The 15689-nt window shown below is 37.2% G+C and overlaps 2 protein-coding genes across 2 annotated transcripts; both read left to right on the top strand.

Moving 5' to 3' along the window:
* The first annotated feature begins 6006 nt into the window (after positions 1–6006).
* Positions 6007–9549, top strand: LOC119192781. The gene is made up of 3 exons (XM_037446546.1): positions 6007–6798; positions 7582–7812; positions 9081–9549. The coding sequence occupies exons 1-2, from the start codon at positions 6051–6053 to the stop codon at positions 7767–7769; spliced, it is 936 nt and encodes a 311-aa protein (XP_037302443.1). The 5' UTR covers positions 6007–6050; the 3' UTR covers positions 7770–7812; positions 9081–9549.
* Positions 9550–11073: 1524 nt separating this feature from the next.
* LOC115447225 lies at positions 11074–15499 on the top strand. The gene is made up of 3 exons (XM_037446545.1): positions 11074–11858; positions 13559–13752; positions 14728–15499. Exons 1-3 carry the CDS (start codon positions 11108–11110, stop codon positions 14911–14913), a joined length of 1131 nt encoding a protein of 376 aa, XP_037302442.1. The 5' UTR covers positions 11074–11107; the 3' UTR covers positions 14914–15499.
* Positions 15500–15689: the final 190 nt, after the last annotated feature.

Raw genomic sequence — 15689 nt, 5'->3', positions numbered from 1 at the left:
TAAGGCGCCCAGGCTGAGGGCAACCCACTTACCGGTTACGAGCCTCAGCTCAGGACGGTCACTGTAAGAGGACGACACATTAATGATTAGGCGCGTAGTCGTAGCAAACTAACAATCTAACCATTGCCTTATGCGTCGCCACGCGGGTCGGTACTGCTAGAAGGGTCGGGAAGACGGGGAACGTGGCGAGGTCCTCGGCTGCGAGGACAGAACCGCGGTCTTGTGGAGTGTAAGAGTTTCAGGAACGCGTTTTTACGACGAACAGTCAAAATAGGGGACCGTCCTGTGCAGTGGCGAAGGGTGAAATTTTTCAAAAGGTATCCCGGTGTAAAAAAAATTGGCGTCAGTTAAGATAACGGGGCAATTTATCGGAAAACATAAACTAAAACAGCGAATTAGCCTTGACTCGAAATCAACAATCGTCAACATACTTACAAAATTACCTATTATGCGTAAATAATTGAAACATTCATAAAATCGAATAGTGAACATAGATAATTCTCCTTCCATTAATCACAAATATAAGTAAAATGAAACTGTAAATGTAATAGAAATAGGTATCACGATCGCCAAACAGACCAACAGTTTAAGTCTACCCACACGATAAACTTATATAATTATCAATTTAAATTATAATCAAGAAAGGTTATTCGTTAACTATTGCTTGTATCGTGGTGCTATTTTAAATTCAGTAAAATATAATGTTTATTTTCTTCTAACAAACATTTTGTGTCTAAATTCAAAACTTTCAGATCTACTTCAAATATTTTACCATCTAAATAGTAATATGTGAAATCACAGAATAATAATATACTTACGTAAAGGTAGACATTAAACTGATCACAGGTAGTTATTTCCATTATAATACACATTTATTTTTATAGTTTATAAATAAAAAAGCTAACTACATATCACATAACTATCAAAGCAAACTAAATATCACATAACTATCAAAAAATAAAATAAATATGGCAATTTACAAACACCGAAACTTGGTAGCATAATAAATTATGACGTTTCAACGTTTGATAGACGTAAAAAGTGATAATTATACATAGTCGGTTAACGTGAAGCCGAACTGGCTCGGGTTACCTTTGCCCATATCTTCCGCACGATTCCGACAAACACTAGTAGGAAGTCATAGAAAGTGCTGCCATCTATATTAAAAACATACTACGACATTAAGCCGCTTGACAGCGGGTTACCTTGCGCCTGTGCCAATTTAACTTAGGTAGGTAACGGAATTTCTGGGGAACTAAATACGAGGTGCGCCATCTAACGTTATTTTAAATGAGTAATCGATAACGATTAAATTAATAAACATCGGGCTACTGGCCGATAGATGTCATTAATTAGTGATAATTATTAATAAGTTAAGCTATTATAATTATTATTGTCCAGTCTGATATGTTGTAATTTTAAATTTACCTATAAAATATATTGTTTAGTTTCACCGAAAACCTAAAAGGGAAGCCGGTGGGAATCGGCTTGTATGGACGCTTCGCCACTGGTCCTGTGTTTAATTTTGTACATTATTCTATTGTAATGGTTAATAATACGAAAAAGAAACCTCCCTGCGAAAACTGCATTCAAATTTTTAGAAAATGAGCCAGTAATGCATATTTCAAATATTACTATGTTCCGAAGTGGGCGCGATGTGGGGATATCGCTTCATCCTTTCTTTCGCACGCGTCGTAATGCCCGATGACGTCACACGTGGGTATTGCGCCTCATTTCTGTTTCTCATTACTTACCCCTTCTAACGAAATTGAAAGACTTATAACTTCTTGATTTTTACCGGATTTAAATAATTCTTTCTGTGTTGTAAATTATATAACGTAAATATTTGATAATAATAAAGAACAAAAATGAGTCCGACCCTAATTTATAGTTCATTGTGTTTGTCAGAACTGAATGCCGCCGTCTCCATTCAGCGCGGTTTAGTGGACTATAGACCGAATTTTGCCTAGTTAATTTATTTGCATGATTGACTGCCTGATCGAAGTAGCATCTATTGGCCATGCGCATAAAGTGCCTGATGGTCGGCATATCGGTGCCCACGTGGAGGTTGCGCTTACGAATGTACGACGGGGTACCGAGTGCGAGTCTTAGAAATTTTTTCTGCAAGTCCTGCAGACGCTGAAGTCGAGCAGACGGAATATGAGTAAACGCGGGCGACGGGTGTGTCATAATTGGCCTAACTTACGTGGTAAAGATCCGAATCATGGTACGGGTGAACATTTTACTGCTTTCGACATTAATATTAACTTCAACAAGATGGTCGTGGCCTACGGGAATGTTCGTGAGAGATCAGTGAGACTTTAGACTGGAGGTTAACACTTTCGCTTTCCCATCGTCATCAAATTATGGGTTCAAATTATTCGGACGATTAAGCAGAGGAATGGGGCCACATTGGTTCTATTCAGCTAAGGACATAGCTTCCAAAAGACCTGTAGGGTCGGTTCCGATAAATGATTATTCCGTCTCGAATCGACGATGTCTTGAACGCGACGTTTGGCCTCTCGATGAGGGATCGCGCAAGACGTCGTCGTTATGAGGTGGGATCAGTCGCACAGGCTTTAAGTGAAGCATTGCGCCTCCTCACCACACACCTTATGTCGCTGGGACGTTGAATAAAAACTTACAGCGAATTTTACTTTATTTACAAGTTAATCTTTTATCTCTACACAGTATAAAACAAAGTTTGATTCACATAAAAGTTTATTCCATATTTTTAAATAAAAGTTTATTAATATTAAACTTAAACTTAAAATTATAAGACAATTAATAACCGAAGGAATAATGGAAAAATATCTATACTATTATATAAAGCTGAAGAGTTTGTTTGTTTGAACGCGCTAATCTCAGGAACTACCGGTCCAAACTGAAAAATTCTTTTTGCGTTGGATAGCTCTTTGTTCGTGGAGTGCTATAGGCTATATATCATCACGCTATACCCAATAGGAGCGGAGCAGTAATGGCTAATCTCAGGAACTACCGGTTCGAACTGAAAAATTCTTTGTATTGGATAGCTCTTTGTTCCTGGAGTGCTATAGGCTATATATCATCACGCTATGACCAATAGGAGCGGAGCAGTAATGAAACATGTTGCAAAAACGGGGAAAATTTATAAGTTTTGAGAGCTTCCGTTGCGTGCGCTGCGTAAACGGTTAAAAGATATGCAATAATGATGTATGACGTGATTGTTCCTCTTAAAAAGTTCTACAAAAATATATTATAAAACAAAGTCCCCCGCTGCATCTGTCTGCCTGAACGTGTAAAACTCAAAAACTACCCAACGTATTAAGATGAAATTTGGTATTGAGACCGTTTGAGACCCTGGGAAGAACATAAGCTCCCGGGAAAATATATAGCGTGACTTTAATAACGGAAAACTTTCGCCCCTGAAAAACTTTATAACGCGAGCGGAGCCGCAGGCAAAAGCTAGTATTTAATAACTATATACTTTCTGCCTTTATTGTTTTAATGTCACACCTCATGTCTCAGGATGGCGAGCGCAGTGGAATACCAAACAATACTTTGTAATACAAGGTGTTGTGGTGTCTCTACTGTTTATGGGAGGTCATATCGTTTACTATCAGGCGAACGGCAAGCTCGTCTCGTCATTCAAAGCAATAAAAAAATAAAAATAAACGAAATGCTTTTTTTTTAAATGTTTTGATACTATTATTATTTAAAAAAAAATGTAATTAAGATTCAGTAGCACGATTAGACCCGAATAATTCGAACCCAGCATCATCATTTTGATAGCCCCACAATAACAAAATTTCAGACCCATTAGACCAACAAAATTTCTGGGCATTACCATGGTAAAGGTAAATCAAGAAGACCGAAGTCTTGTCTTCTATGGTGGCCATCATGTTCTCCACTATACTATTGATGTAAGTTAAGACTCGATTCCGTTAACTCTTACTGTTTACTTGGGCAACAGTACACCATCACCTTAAGGGATTTCGCGCAAATGTCAGATTATTCGTATTTTTCTCAGCAAACCCTTTAATTGGATACCCATATTATTGGAGTGCGTAAAAAATAATCAGTCCGCTATCTTGAGCAGTCCGCCTTGTTGGATTTAGTGTAATGTCGTTTTAATTTATTATACTGTTGAGCATTCGGAATACGTAAGCTTGAGAATGATTCTGCATGAGTCAATGTTTATTACTACTTAAATATGATAAGATACATGATTTTATATAGTAGATATACACATATACACATACTTAATTAGATAGATCCATAAAAATAATAAACGGTAAATTTTTTTTTGTATATTTTTTTTATTTTGTAATATTGTATAAATGTTACACTTATTTACAAAGGATAAAAAGTAAAATAAAATAATTACATAGCTCTGCTTGTCTTTACTATAGACCCTATGGTCTATTCCGATGTTTGTGGATTTTCATTGGTTTACCTTTATAAAGAACCAACACAAAGGATTAAAAATTTTATTTTTACAAATTTTATTTGTAATTTGTTCAATATAAGTCAAATCATATCATTACACTTAATTTCATCAATTCGGTCTTATCGTGCTATTTTTCTACTGTGCCCACTAGTAATTAAATTGTTTCTTGCATCATATTGCGACTGTTGTAATGTATATTAAAGTTGTGGATAATGTACATATTGTAGTACTTATTAATAGTGTGCATCTGCATCCTGTGATTCCTGTTTCTAATACTATGTGGCCCCATAACTAATTCGGTATCCGTGCACATTCCCACTCCGGCGTTCAAATACGAAGTAGGCACTTGAGTTGTTGTAAAGGGCTTTATATATATCTTCGTCTATAGCTTCTACTTCATCATCTGAGTGAGTGTTGGTGGTTGTGGCGCAGTGGTGGAGAAATGACAATTAATGATATCTAAACCAATTGTCCCCTGGTAATCTACTTTTTGCTTACCAACACCCACAGTTCTAAGAAACTTCCAGATGTTAGTATGAGAAGAGCAAAAAATATTGCTAAGAATGTGACGGCGTTTAGCATTGCGTATCATCTGATTACACCGATTTGACACTTGTTTGAAGTAACTCCGATTTTCCTTCGACCTGTCTCCCCTACATTTATGGCAGGCAGGCAGTTCCTACGTAAAGGCGGTGGCGATCAATATGCAGGGCCAGGCGCTTCCAAGGAGGAAGCAGTGACCGGTCCCTGCATGTTTCGGGGTGTTTCCACGGAAGCAGCGACCCTCTGTTTTGAATTGCCGGACGTTTCGTTAGAAGCAGCAACCAGCTTGTTGGTCTTAGATATACTCTCTTTCGACATTATGAATATATGTACGATTTCATTCCCCGTGGCGTCCCACCCTCCTGGAAGCCTGCTGATGGGGATGATCATTCGAGCATCAGGACCATATGGAGTATAAGATCCAGGGTCCGTGATGCAGCGAGACTGCGTGGTGCGAGAGGTGCTAATGCTAATTCACAGAAATGGCTCATAGATGTATTGGAATCAATTATTAAGATTAAATCTGTATAACATCGCATTAGTATCAACTGTTATGGTGTTATAATATATGTATAAATAATAAAGTAAATAAAATAAATAAATAAAATAAAACCACCCAAGCCAAAAGGTAGTACACATTTGATTACTGTTTATTTGCGACCATAGATTAGAGTGTACTTTTCGTATTAGGTCGGTTATTAAAATATATTGTGATGAGTTTGTTTGTAAGAGGCCCTTAACCTGTTATATACGACCTTATTGTAACTAACTAATATTAAAGATTGCATTGTAAGTTACCATACATGGAATGGAAAAAAGTTAAATGAACTGAAACTGGCTACTAAAAAAATAACTAAAAGCCCCTAATTAAGACAATTATGTCTAGGGTACAATCTTACCGTAGCCGATGATGTAATGATGTCGTATGAATTGCATCAACTAGATACTATGTTAACTTTAATGCTATATTAAGAATCTACGTTAGGACAATACAGATAAGATAATATTTTTTATTTAAGCCACGCCACGCACATTATGGAAACAATTGTCAGTATTACATTGTATCGCAGCGCGAAACATGTCGGAACACGAACAAATTCTCATCGAGCTTCTGAACAAGATAGTGGCTGAGCAAGCGCTCGTCGCCCCTCAAGTGAAGATACAGCCCATCAGCAGCGGCGGAGCCAACTTCACCACCCAGCTGTTCCAGGTGACCATCAGCCACGGAGACGATGAGCTGAAACTGTTCGCGAAAGTGGCAGCCGTCGGAGAAAAATTCAGGCAAGAACTTCCAGGTTTCCGGATGTTTGAAGCAGAAAACGATTTTTACACCAAACTCATAAAATTTTACGAAAACCTTCAAGAGAAGCACAATGTGCCGCAGGACAAGCGGTTTGTAGCGCCGAAGTGTTACGGATGCAGCAGCAAGCTGTATGAAGAAGTCATCGTGTTGGAGGACTTGTCGGCACAAGGGTTCACAGTGTACGACAGGATGAAGTCGGTGGATTGGGACTACGCCTCTAAGGCTGTGGAAGAAATCGCTAAGTTTCACGCTCTGTCTGTCGCATTTGAGAAAGAAAACAAGGAAGAATTTAATAAATACGTGGAAACTTTAACGTTTTCATGGGATACAGAAAATACTGAATATTTCAACGATATCATTGACAAGGGAATTAATATGGTCAAGGAAGAAAAAAGCAGAGTAGAAGCATTCATAGCATCTATTGAGATGGTGGATTACGATGATATTTTAAAACCGGTGAAACTAAAGGTATTAACGCATTGCGATAACAGGAGTCAGCAACCAAATGTACAGGGTGAACGCGGTGAGTACCTACACCTACCAACGAGGTTTACAAAAGGAATTATTATTTGTCCTATTAGCAAAAACAAGAGACTAAGTTACATTATTACAAACTCTTCCTGCGCAAACATTATAGATATGCTTATAAGTATTACAAGTTCTAGAAGACTCTTAAATGACTTATCCTTACATATTATGAAATAAACTCCTTCGCAGTGTCAGTCAAACAAAAGCTGGTTTAAAATAAATTTGTACTCTTCAACTATTAAGCTATTTTATGGATCACCTCAGGTTTCATCATACGTTTATTTTTGAATAAACGTGTCAGGTAATGTTAGGAGTTTGCGACATAATCGCATGGCCTGATCTAACTATTTGGCTGCTCCGAGCAAAAATAATATTTATTTATTTCATTTTAGCAAGGCTTACAGACTAATTTACAATTATACAACAATATATTCTAACAAATTGCTGACAATAAGCCTCCACCTAAAGATAACTTAAATAATATTCACCATGCTATACAGTAACACCATTTAAGTCTCATCTCATCTGCCTACAACTGTCCACTGCTAAACATAGGCCTCCCCTAGAGCGTGCCATGACCATATAAGTCACGAGCTTATTATTAAAAAACATAAAAACGATGTTTTTGTTTCGCTGCTAAGCATGGTAATTATAAAATTATTTTTATTTGCCGGCCCAACATTTTTCCTGATCTGGGAATTTGCCTGACTGCTCCATTCCCCTTTCTATGTGCTCTGATTAATAAAAATGACGAAAATGGTTTCAATATGTATTTTAGGATGGAGGCATGGAAGTAAAAATTATAGATTACCAGACCATTCGGGGCGCGTCTCCGGCTGTCGATCTGCTTTACTTTATCTTCTCCGGCACCGACAAGAAGTTCCGCGACCAGTACTACGAACAGCTCCTGGACCACTACTACAAGGAGCTCAGCCTAGCCATGAAGAGACTGGCTCTCAACCCTGATGAGATCTATCCGAGGGAGGACTTTGACTTTGAATATAACTCGGTGAGTTACGACAATTTCATAGTTTTTTTATACATAGCATGGGCGTGCGATCAGGCACGAAAAGAAACACGACACGGACTACTTTGCCCATTACGGCGTATCATACCCGTGGATACGTTTTACTGACCGTAGGATCGTCGCATGCACGGTGCGTTGCGGCAGCGGCAAAATATTCTCGCCAACAATTGTTAACGCTCCGTGCATGGCACGCGACGGTATTGGTCGGTGTTGGGACGATCTAGTGTGCATGGCTTCATACTATTCAATACAAATAATATTTTATGCCTGACTCGTTTCTAGCCTGGCCATAGTGTGAAACGGTTTAGAGAGCAGATTCCAATAGTGTGATCTCAACATAATATTAAAACCGAGCAACCGATGAGAACTGGTTCATCAGGCGCGGCAACCAGTATTGTTAAAGGTTTTTTCATTCAGAGGAACACACATAGTGTGAATTTAACTTAAAACCAATTTAACTATTACAAAAGTGAACTAAGATGCTCGAAACAAGAAACGATGATTGAAATCATCTAAGGAAATTATAGTTTGAAATAAGTATCGACATAGCTAGTGCTGTGGTCGCAACGCGTTATAATATAGTATCACCACTAAACTTCTATCAGGATTAAAATAACACGTAGTGCTCTAATACGGTGTAGGAAGGTGTTCTCAAGGGTGGTAATTAAAACACAGGGTTCGGAGGACAACCATATACACATACAAAACAACATAAAACGGGCTATTACAATAAAATTATCCATACGACGTCGGCGCGCGCGCGTGTTCCGGTCTCGAGTGTCGTCGCCGGACGCTAGCGGTGGGACGGGACGGGAACGAGGCATGGTGCATACGCTCGGTTAGGACAATGCTATAAGCCGGGTGTAGATGTATGCAACTTTCGTTCGCGTTACACACGTATTTATTTTTCGATACTTATGTACAAAACATTTCATTTTACTATTTTATTTTTTATCGTATCACCATGCGTATGCATTAAAATATCTTAATCCTTTTTAACGATATCACGTCGATTTATTTTCGTCATATAAGCATGTGAATTGTAAAAAATTATGACTACCTTGATGGCTTAGTTTTATTACGGTATGACTGCAGTTTTGAGATCTCGGGTTCGATTTCCGGGTTGGGCAAAGTGTCCGGAGTCATACACACGGGGGAATGTCAGTGTACAAGTTGCGCCTCGGTCTACCGCTTTGGGTATATAAAACGTGAGTATGTGTGTGTGTATAACAAGGTAATAAAATTCACAGAAACTTCCATTCGGGTTGACCCTGGCGATGACGATGTTGCCGCTAATCACCGTAGACGAGGAGAACGCACCCAAAGTGGACAAGGACTTGGGCTTACACAGCTTCGTAGTGAACAACACGAGCGACATCCTCCGCGATAGAATCAACGAAGTTGTCGACGACTTTATACGCTGGGGACTTGTGTAAAAACATTAACATGTCGAGGATCGCCAGATGTTATCGGTGACGCTAGACGGCGCCACGGGAGTTTGAGTAACTACAAGTGCCGCGTGCGCAGCTACTCATAATGTCTGACTGTCTAGAAAAAGGAATACGAACACGTATTTTTTGTTTTCCCTTATGGATGTAATAGTCAATATAAAAATAATATATTTTTGTACGCTGACGCGACAACAAAGCATGATGAAAAATATGTATTTCAATAACACTTGTAAACTACCTATGCTTATAAATAAATAATTTTATTTGATTTTGGGTATTTTATTGGTACTATATTTTAATTAATGGATGATCGTAGTACAAATGAATGCTAATAACTAAAAGCGGCAAACATACTTCTATCCATCATAAAAGCATTGAATTAAAATAAAAAGTTCATTCCTTCCAGTGCAATTGTGCCTGGCAAAATGATTCCTTTAGTTTTGAATTTTGTCTTTAATAAAAGTTTACGAGCAAGCCAAACAAGCTTGTATTTAAATGCTTTAAAATATAAAATGAACTTTTGATGTAAAGAAACTTTTTTTATACTATGTAAAACTAAATGCTTGACGCGAAATTGACATTAGTCAAGATTATATTACTTTCATAATGATCATACACTAGTTAATCGCGCGCGTAGCTTGTATCTCTACATAGTATAAAATAAAGATTGATTCAAATAAAAGTTAGTTTTTTATGAGCATTTAAATAAAAGCTTGTTTTTGAAAAGGTTTTTAACTATTGTATTCTTTTAATTTTTTTATATTAATATTTAGTGACAAAATTTTGACCTCAATAATTGGAACCAAACATCATAATCAGCGACATTAAAAACCCTAGAATGGCAAACTTCAGACCGATTAGACAAACTCGATTTCTGGGTACTATCGTAGTTTCCTCTACGCGATTGTTTTATCGTCTACAGGTAACCCTCGTAAGCGCCTACAACAATAGGATATTACACATTTTTGAACCTTCCGGTGATAAAATACCACTATAAATTTTATAAAAAAATATATTCATTGTTGTGCACATCTGTCACAAATGTAAGCACTAGCCTATGTTTTATTGTCGGGTTAATTTATATGTTTGTGTTTGCATTGTTGGTGTGCCTAAATAAATAAATAAATAAATAAATATTCAATCAATAAGCTTTTAAAATACATTTAAATATTTCATTTTAAATTTTCCCACGTAAATAAACGAAAACGCTAGAGGCCACGTTGCTGACGTCATCTCGACAGTAAACATCAAGTAACAACACTGTGCATTGAGAAAGAGGAAATTATTAATTAATATGAGCTAGTAATCTTATCATTGGTGTGTTGTTCCTGCATGAAAGAATACTAGTGTAAAAACGACGAAAAAAAAAATATGGATTCAAGTGCCAACAGGTATAACTATGAGGATAAGTTCTTTACAACTTGCGTTACATTTTTTAACAATTTAGCAGAAGGCTTAGTATGATCTATATGATGACCTAAGTATTAGATTAATAGCCAAACATGACCGACCGTCTGCCCCACATTACACACACAAACTACCCCTGGGTAAAACGTACTCCAAACATCCGCACAGTATGACCTGACCTGCAGGACCTCTCGGTCCCTGCCAATAATACAAGAAGGTAAGTAATATAAATAAATAAGGAAAAAAGATGCTGATAACATTACGTTTAATATAATCAAATAAGTTATCAAATGATAATATGTGACCTAACTCACAACAATACAGATAAGATTATATTTTGTATTTAAATCACGACACAAACAATATGGAACTCATTGCTTGTATGACATCGCATCGTAGTTACAATTGAAGCGCGAACCATGTCAGAACACAAGCAAATATTCACCGAGATACTGAACAAGATAGTGGCCGAGCGGGCGATCGTCGCTCCTCGAGTGAAGATACAGCCCATCAGCAGCGGCGGAGCCAACTTCACCACCCAGCTGTTCAAGGCGACCATCAGCCACGGAGACAATGAGCTGAAACTGTTCGCGAAAGTGGCAGCCGTCGGAGACAAATTCAGAAACCAAATTGAAGGTTTCCGAATGTTTGAAACAGAAAACGATTTTTACACCAAACTTATGAAAATATACGAAAACCTTCAAGAGAAGCACAATGTGCCGCAGGACAAGCGGTTTGTAGCGCCGAAGTGTTACGGATGCAGCAGCAAGCTGTATGAAGAAGTGCTCGTGTTGGAGGACTTGTCGGCACAAGGGTTCACAGTGTACGACAGGATGAAGTCGGTGGATTGGGACTACGCCTCCAAGGCTGTGGAGGAAATCGCTAAGTTTCACGCTCTGTCTGTCGCATTTGAGAAAGAAAACAAGGAAGAATTTAATGAATATGTGGGAACTTTAACATTCTCATTGGATAAAGAGACTACAAAACATTTCACCGATATCATTAACAAGGGAGTTAATTTGATTAAGGAAGAAAATAGAAGTAGAGTAGAAGCATTCATAGCATCCGTTGGGAGGTTGGATGACGATGATATGTTTAAACCGGTGAAACTAAACGTACTGGCACATTGCGACAACAGAGTCAGCAACCAAATGTACAGGGGTAAACGAGGTGAGTACCTACACCCACCAATAAGATTTATTATACATATGATTATAAGTATTACACCTTTAAAACTCTTAAATTACTAAATCCTACATATTATTTTTATAAGAAGAATTTATTGTATAAGGCCACAACAACAACCCTGCGAACTCATTTAAAACATGTATCGGTGTATAGTGAATTATAACATTAGTTATGTTTATAAGTAGTTACTAGTGAGTAGCGGGCACCTTATACAGTGAAACCTGGTTAGGTGGGACGTGAGTAAGTGGGAATCCTCTATTATTGACGATTCCAATGAGGTCCGGCACTCTGTCATCGATTACCTCTGTTAATGGGATTTTTCGAACCTGGTTAAATGAGCTTTGAATTCTAGGTTTTTTTCAATGTTTACCTCTATAATTGGGACTCAGGAGCTCAATTCCCTATTCAAATGAGACATTTTAAGTGTCGACAGTCGACACAATTGTTTTCGAACAAATTTATATATATATAAACAATTTCTTTCACACATCCTTTGTTTGTCAGTACTACTGTCTCAGGTTTTAGCCTACAAGCAAGGTAAAAGTGTACAAAATATCTAAACGAAAATTAAAGCTTCTATCCGACTATGTTAGGTAGAAAGTCGCGTCAGAACTGTGTACAGAGAATAAGATAACAATGTCAAATGTAAGTTTTTGATCAAATTTATTCCATCGAAAGACAGGTTTCAGCAACCAGAAATCAAATATAACAAACGTAACCGATTACTTAAAGTCATAAAAACTTTACTATATTGTGTTATTTTTTTATAATAAATACATTAAGAAACACCTAAACTTAGTTCGTAACACCAAAAATACGTTTTTTTATTAACATTTCTATCTCTATAAATGTCATAACGGTACATTTCAACCTCTATAAGCGGGGGCTCTGTAAATGAAACAACTATAATTAAATCTGTCTTATAGGAAAATTTGATAAATGAAAACCTCTTTAAAAGTAAAAATCCTTGGTCCCTTGAGAACTCAATTAACCAGGTATCATTGTATATATAAAAAATAATATTTCGATGTCATTATTAATGTTCAAAAATATAACCTATAAGTTATTGGTTGAACGTTTAAAATATCAACGTACTTAGACAAAATAACACCACAAGATAAACCTTACACGTTTAAACAATTAACTTATGATAGTACTCCTTAGTCCTTCCTCGTGAATAATTGTAATTTTGACGTTTAATTACACATGTTATGTTTTTTAACTATTAAGATATAATCATTAATGATTTTTAACCGTAAATCACATCACTAAGAGATAGTTAAAAATCAATGTATACACTACAACTATTAAACGACACTATGGATCACCTCAGGTTCCATTGTACTATTATTTTTTTGCCATAGAACTAATTATCGCACGGCCCGATATATCTATTTCACCGCTCCGGGCAAAACAATAGTCACCACCCTTTACATTAACACCATATAAGCCATGAACTTGTTATTCCAAAGAAAATAGCATAAAAATCCTTGTTGTTCGGCTGCAAAGTATGGTAATTTTATAAAATTATTTTTACTTGCCGTCCACCATTTTTCGTGCTCGGGCATTTACTCGACTACTCTATCCTCCTTTCAATGGAGCCTTAATTAATAAAAATTATGAAAATGACTTTGTGTGTATTTTCAGGATGGAGGCGTGGAGGTAAAATTGTAGATTACCAGACCATCCTGGAAGCGTCACCGACCATCGATCTGGTGTACTTTTTCTTCTCGGCACCGACAAGAAGTTCCGCGACCAGTACTACGAACAGCTCCTGGACCACTACTACAAGGAGCTCAGCCTAGCCATGAAGAGGCTGGCTCTCAACCCTGATGAGATCTATCCGAGGGAGGACTTCGACTTTGAATACAAAACGGTGAGTTATGATGATATGGTGAAATTTTATAAAGAAGTCCGCCCACATAGCTTTGTGCTATGAACGTATCAGGCACGGAAAAGAAACACAGCACGGACTGCTATGCTTACTACAACGTATCATAACCGTGCATAATGTTTTTATTGACTACAGCATCGTCGCGTGCTATGCACGGACCGTTGCGGCGTGGGCAAAATATACTCGCTAACAATTGTTGACGCTCCGTGCATGGCACGCGCGGTGTTGGTCGGTGACGGCACAGTCTGGGCTCGATTCATACTTTTCGATATAAATTATATTTTCTTGCCTGCCACGGTTCGTGCATGGTTTGTGTGAAACGATGTAATAAGCAAATTCCCCTGTCTGATCTCAACATATTAAAGCCGAGCAATTGATGAGGGCTTAACTTGTAAAACACCATATGCACCGCAAACAATATTGGAAAAGGTTTTCCGTTTAAAGAAACACAAATTAAGTAAATTTAATTGAAAACCAAATGAACTACGAGTTAAATGAACTAAGATGCTTGAAACAAGAAACGATCACGATATCATCTAAGGAAATTATAGTTTGCAGTAAGTATCGAGATAGCTAGAGTTGTGATTGAGAATTACCAAACTTCAATCTGAATAAGAAAGTTTGAATGGCAACAAATCATTAAAATAACACGTATTTATTTTTCGATAGACTCATACCATTTTTCAATTTTTTTTTGTCGCATCACTATTCGTTTGCTTTAAAAAATATCTTAATCCGTTTTAACGATTTTGAATCGATATGATTTATTTCCGTCGTATAAGCATATCAATTGAAAAAGATAATGAGTTCTATTCGGTTCGACCCTCGGGTTCGATCCCCGGATTGAGCAAAATGAAAAACACATAAGGGAGAGTGGGTGTACCAGTTGCTTTGACTACCCCTTTGGGGATATGAAGCGTGAGTATGTGTGTTTATATAAGGTAGTAAAATTTACAGAAACTTCCACTCGGGTTGACCCTGGCGATGATGACGTTGCCGTTGATCACTGTAGACGAGAAGAACGCCCCGAATGTGGACAAGGACTTGGGCATGGATAACTTTGTGGTGAACAACACGAGCGACATCCTCCGCGAGAGAATCAACGGAGTTGTCGACGACTTTGTACGCTGGGGACTTGTGTAAAAATGTTCCTTTAACCAGGATCGCCAGATGTTACCCGTGACGCTAGGTGGATATAGACGCTAGGAATTAGAACACGTATTTTTTTCGACAATTTTACTACAGGTAATTGTACGATGTTTTGCCTGAATATCGTAATTTTTTAAAGATATTATATCGTCCTAATGATAATGATACGATTCAAACCTTCCAATTTAATCGAGTCCTTTTGGCTTAAAGTCAAGTCTATATTTAGCTATGCGTACTGTTCGCAAGTTAGCTGAGGATATGGGTAATACTTATCCAGAAACATCCTTAGTCGCAGCATCTAAAATGTACATGGATGATTTAGTACATTCGGAACCTGATGATGCTAATGCAATTAGCCTTGCTTATTAATGAATATCTTTGTTTATTTAAAATAATAGACAATCGTTGTACAGTTAATGTTTATTACGATAAATCGGCATAACTAGTCCGCTGTCTTGGGCAGTCCGCCATATTGCATTTAGAGTAATGTCGTGTTATTTTTTATATTCATCTCGGCAAACTGTTTTATTTGATGCCAATATCATGGGCTTGTACAAAAAATAACTGGCCTCCAAAAAAATATTTTTCTTTTTTTGTTCTTCCTTTTATCACAATACAAATCATATGATTCAACTTAAAGCTTTCTTAGGGTTTTTATGGTAGAACCAAAACATTAAAATATGACGATTTAAGTGTATAACTTAAATAAAAAAAAGTAATCGAAAACAATTGTAAATTTGTCAGAACAAATTTAGGTGACTGTTCTTATT

The sequence above is a fragment of the Manduca sexta genome, unplaced genomic scaffold, assembly GCF_014839805.1.
Source record: "Manduca sexta isolate Smith_Timp_Sample1 unplaced genomic scaffold, JHU_Msex_v1.0 HiC_scaffold_3156, whole genome shotgun sequence".
Lineage (NCBI taxonomy): Eukaryota > Metazoa > Arthropoda > Insecta > Lepidoptera > Sphingidae > Manduca > Manduca sexta.
This window is presented reverse-complemented; position numbering and strand designations above follow the sequence as displayed.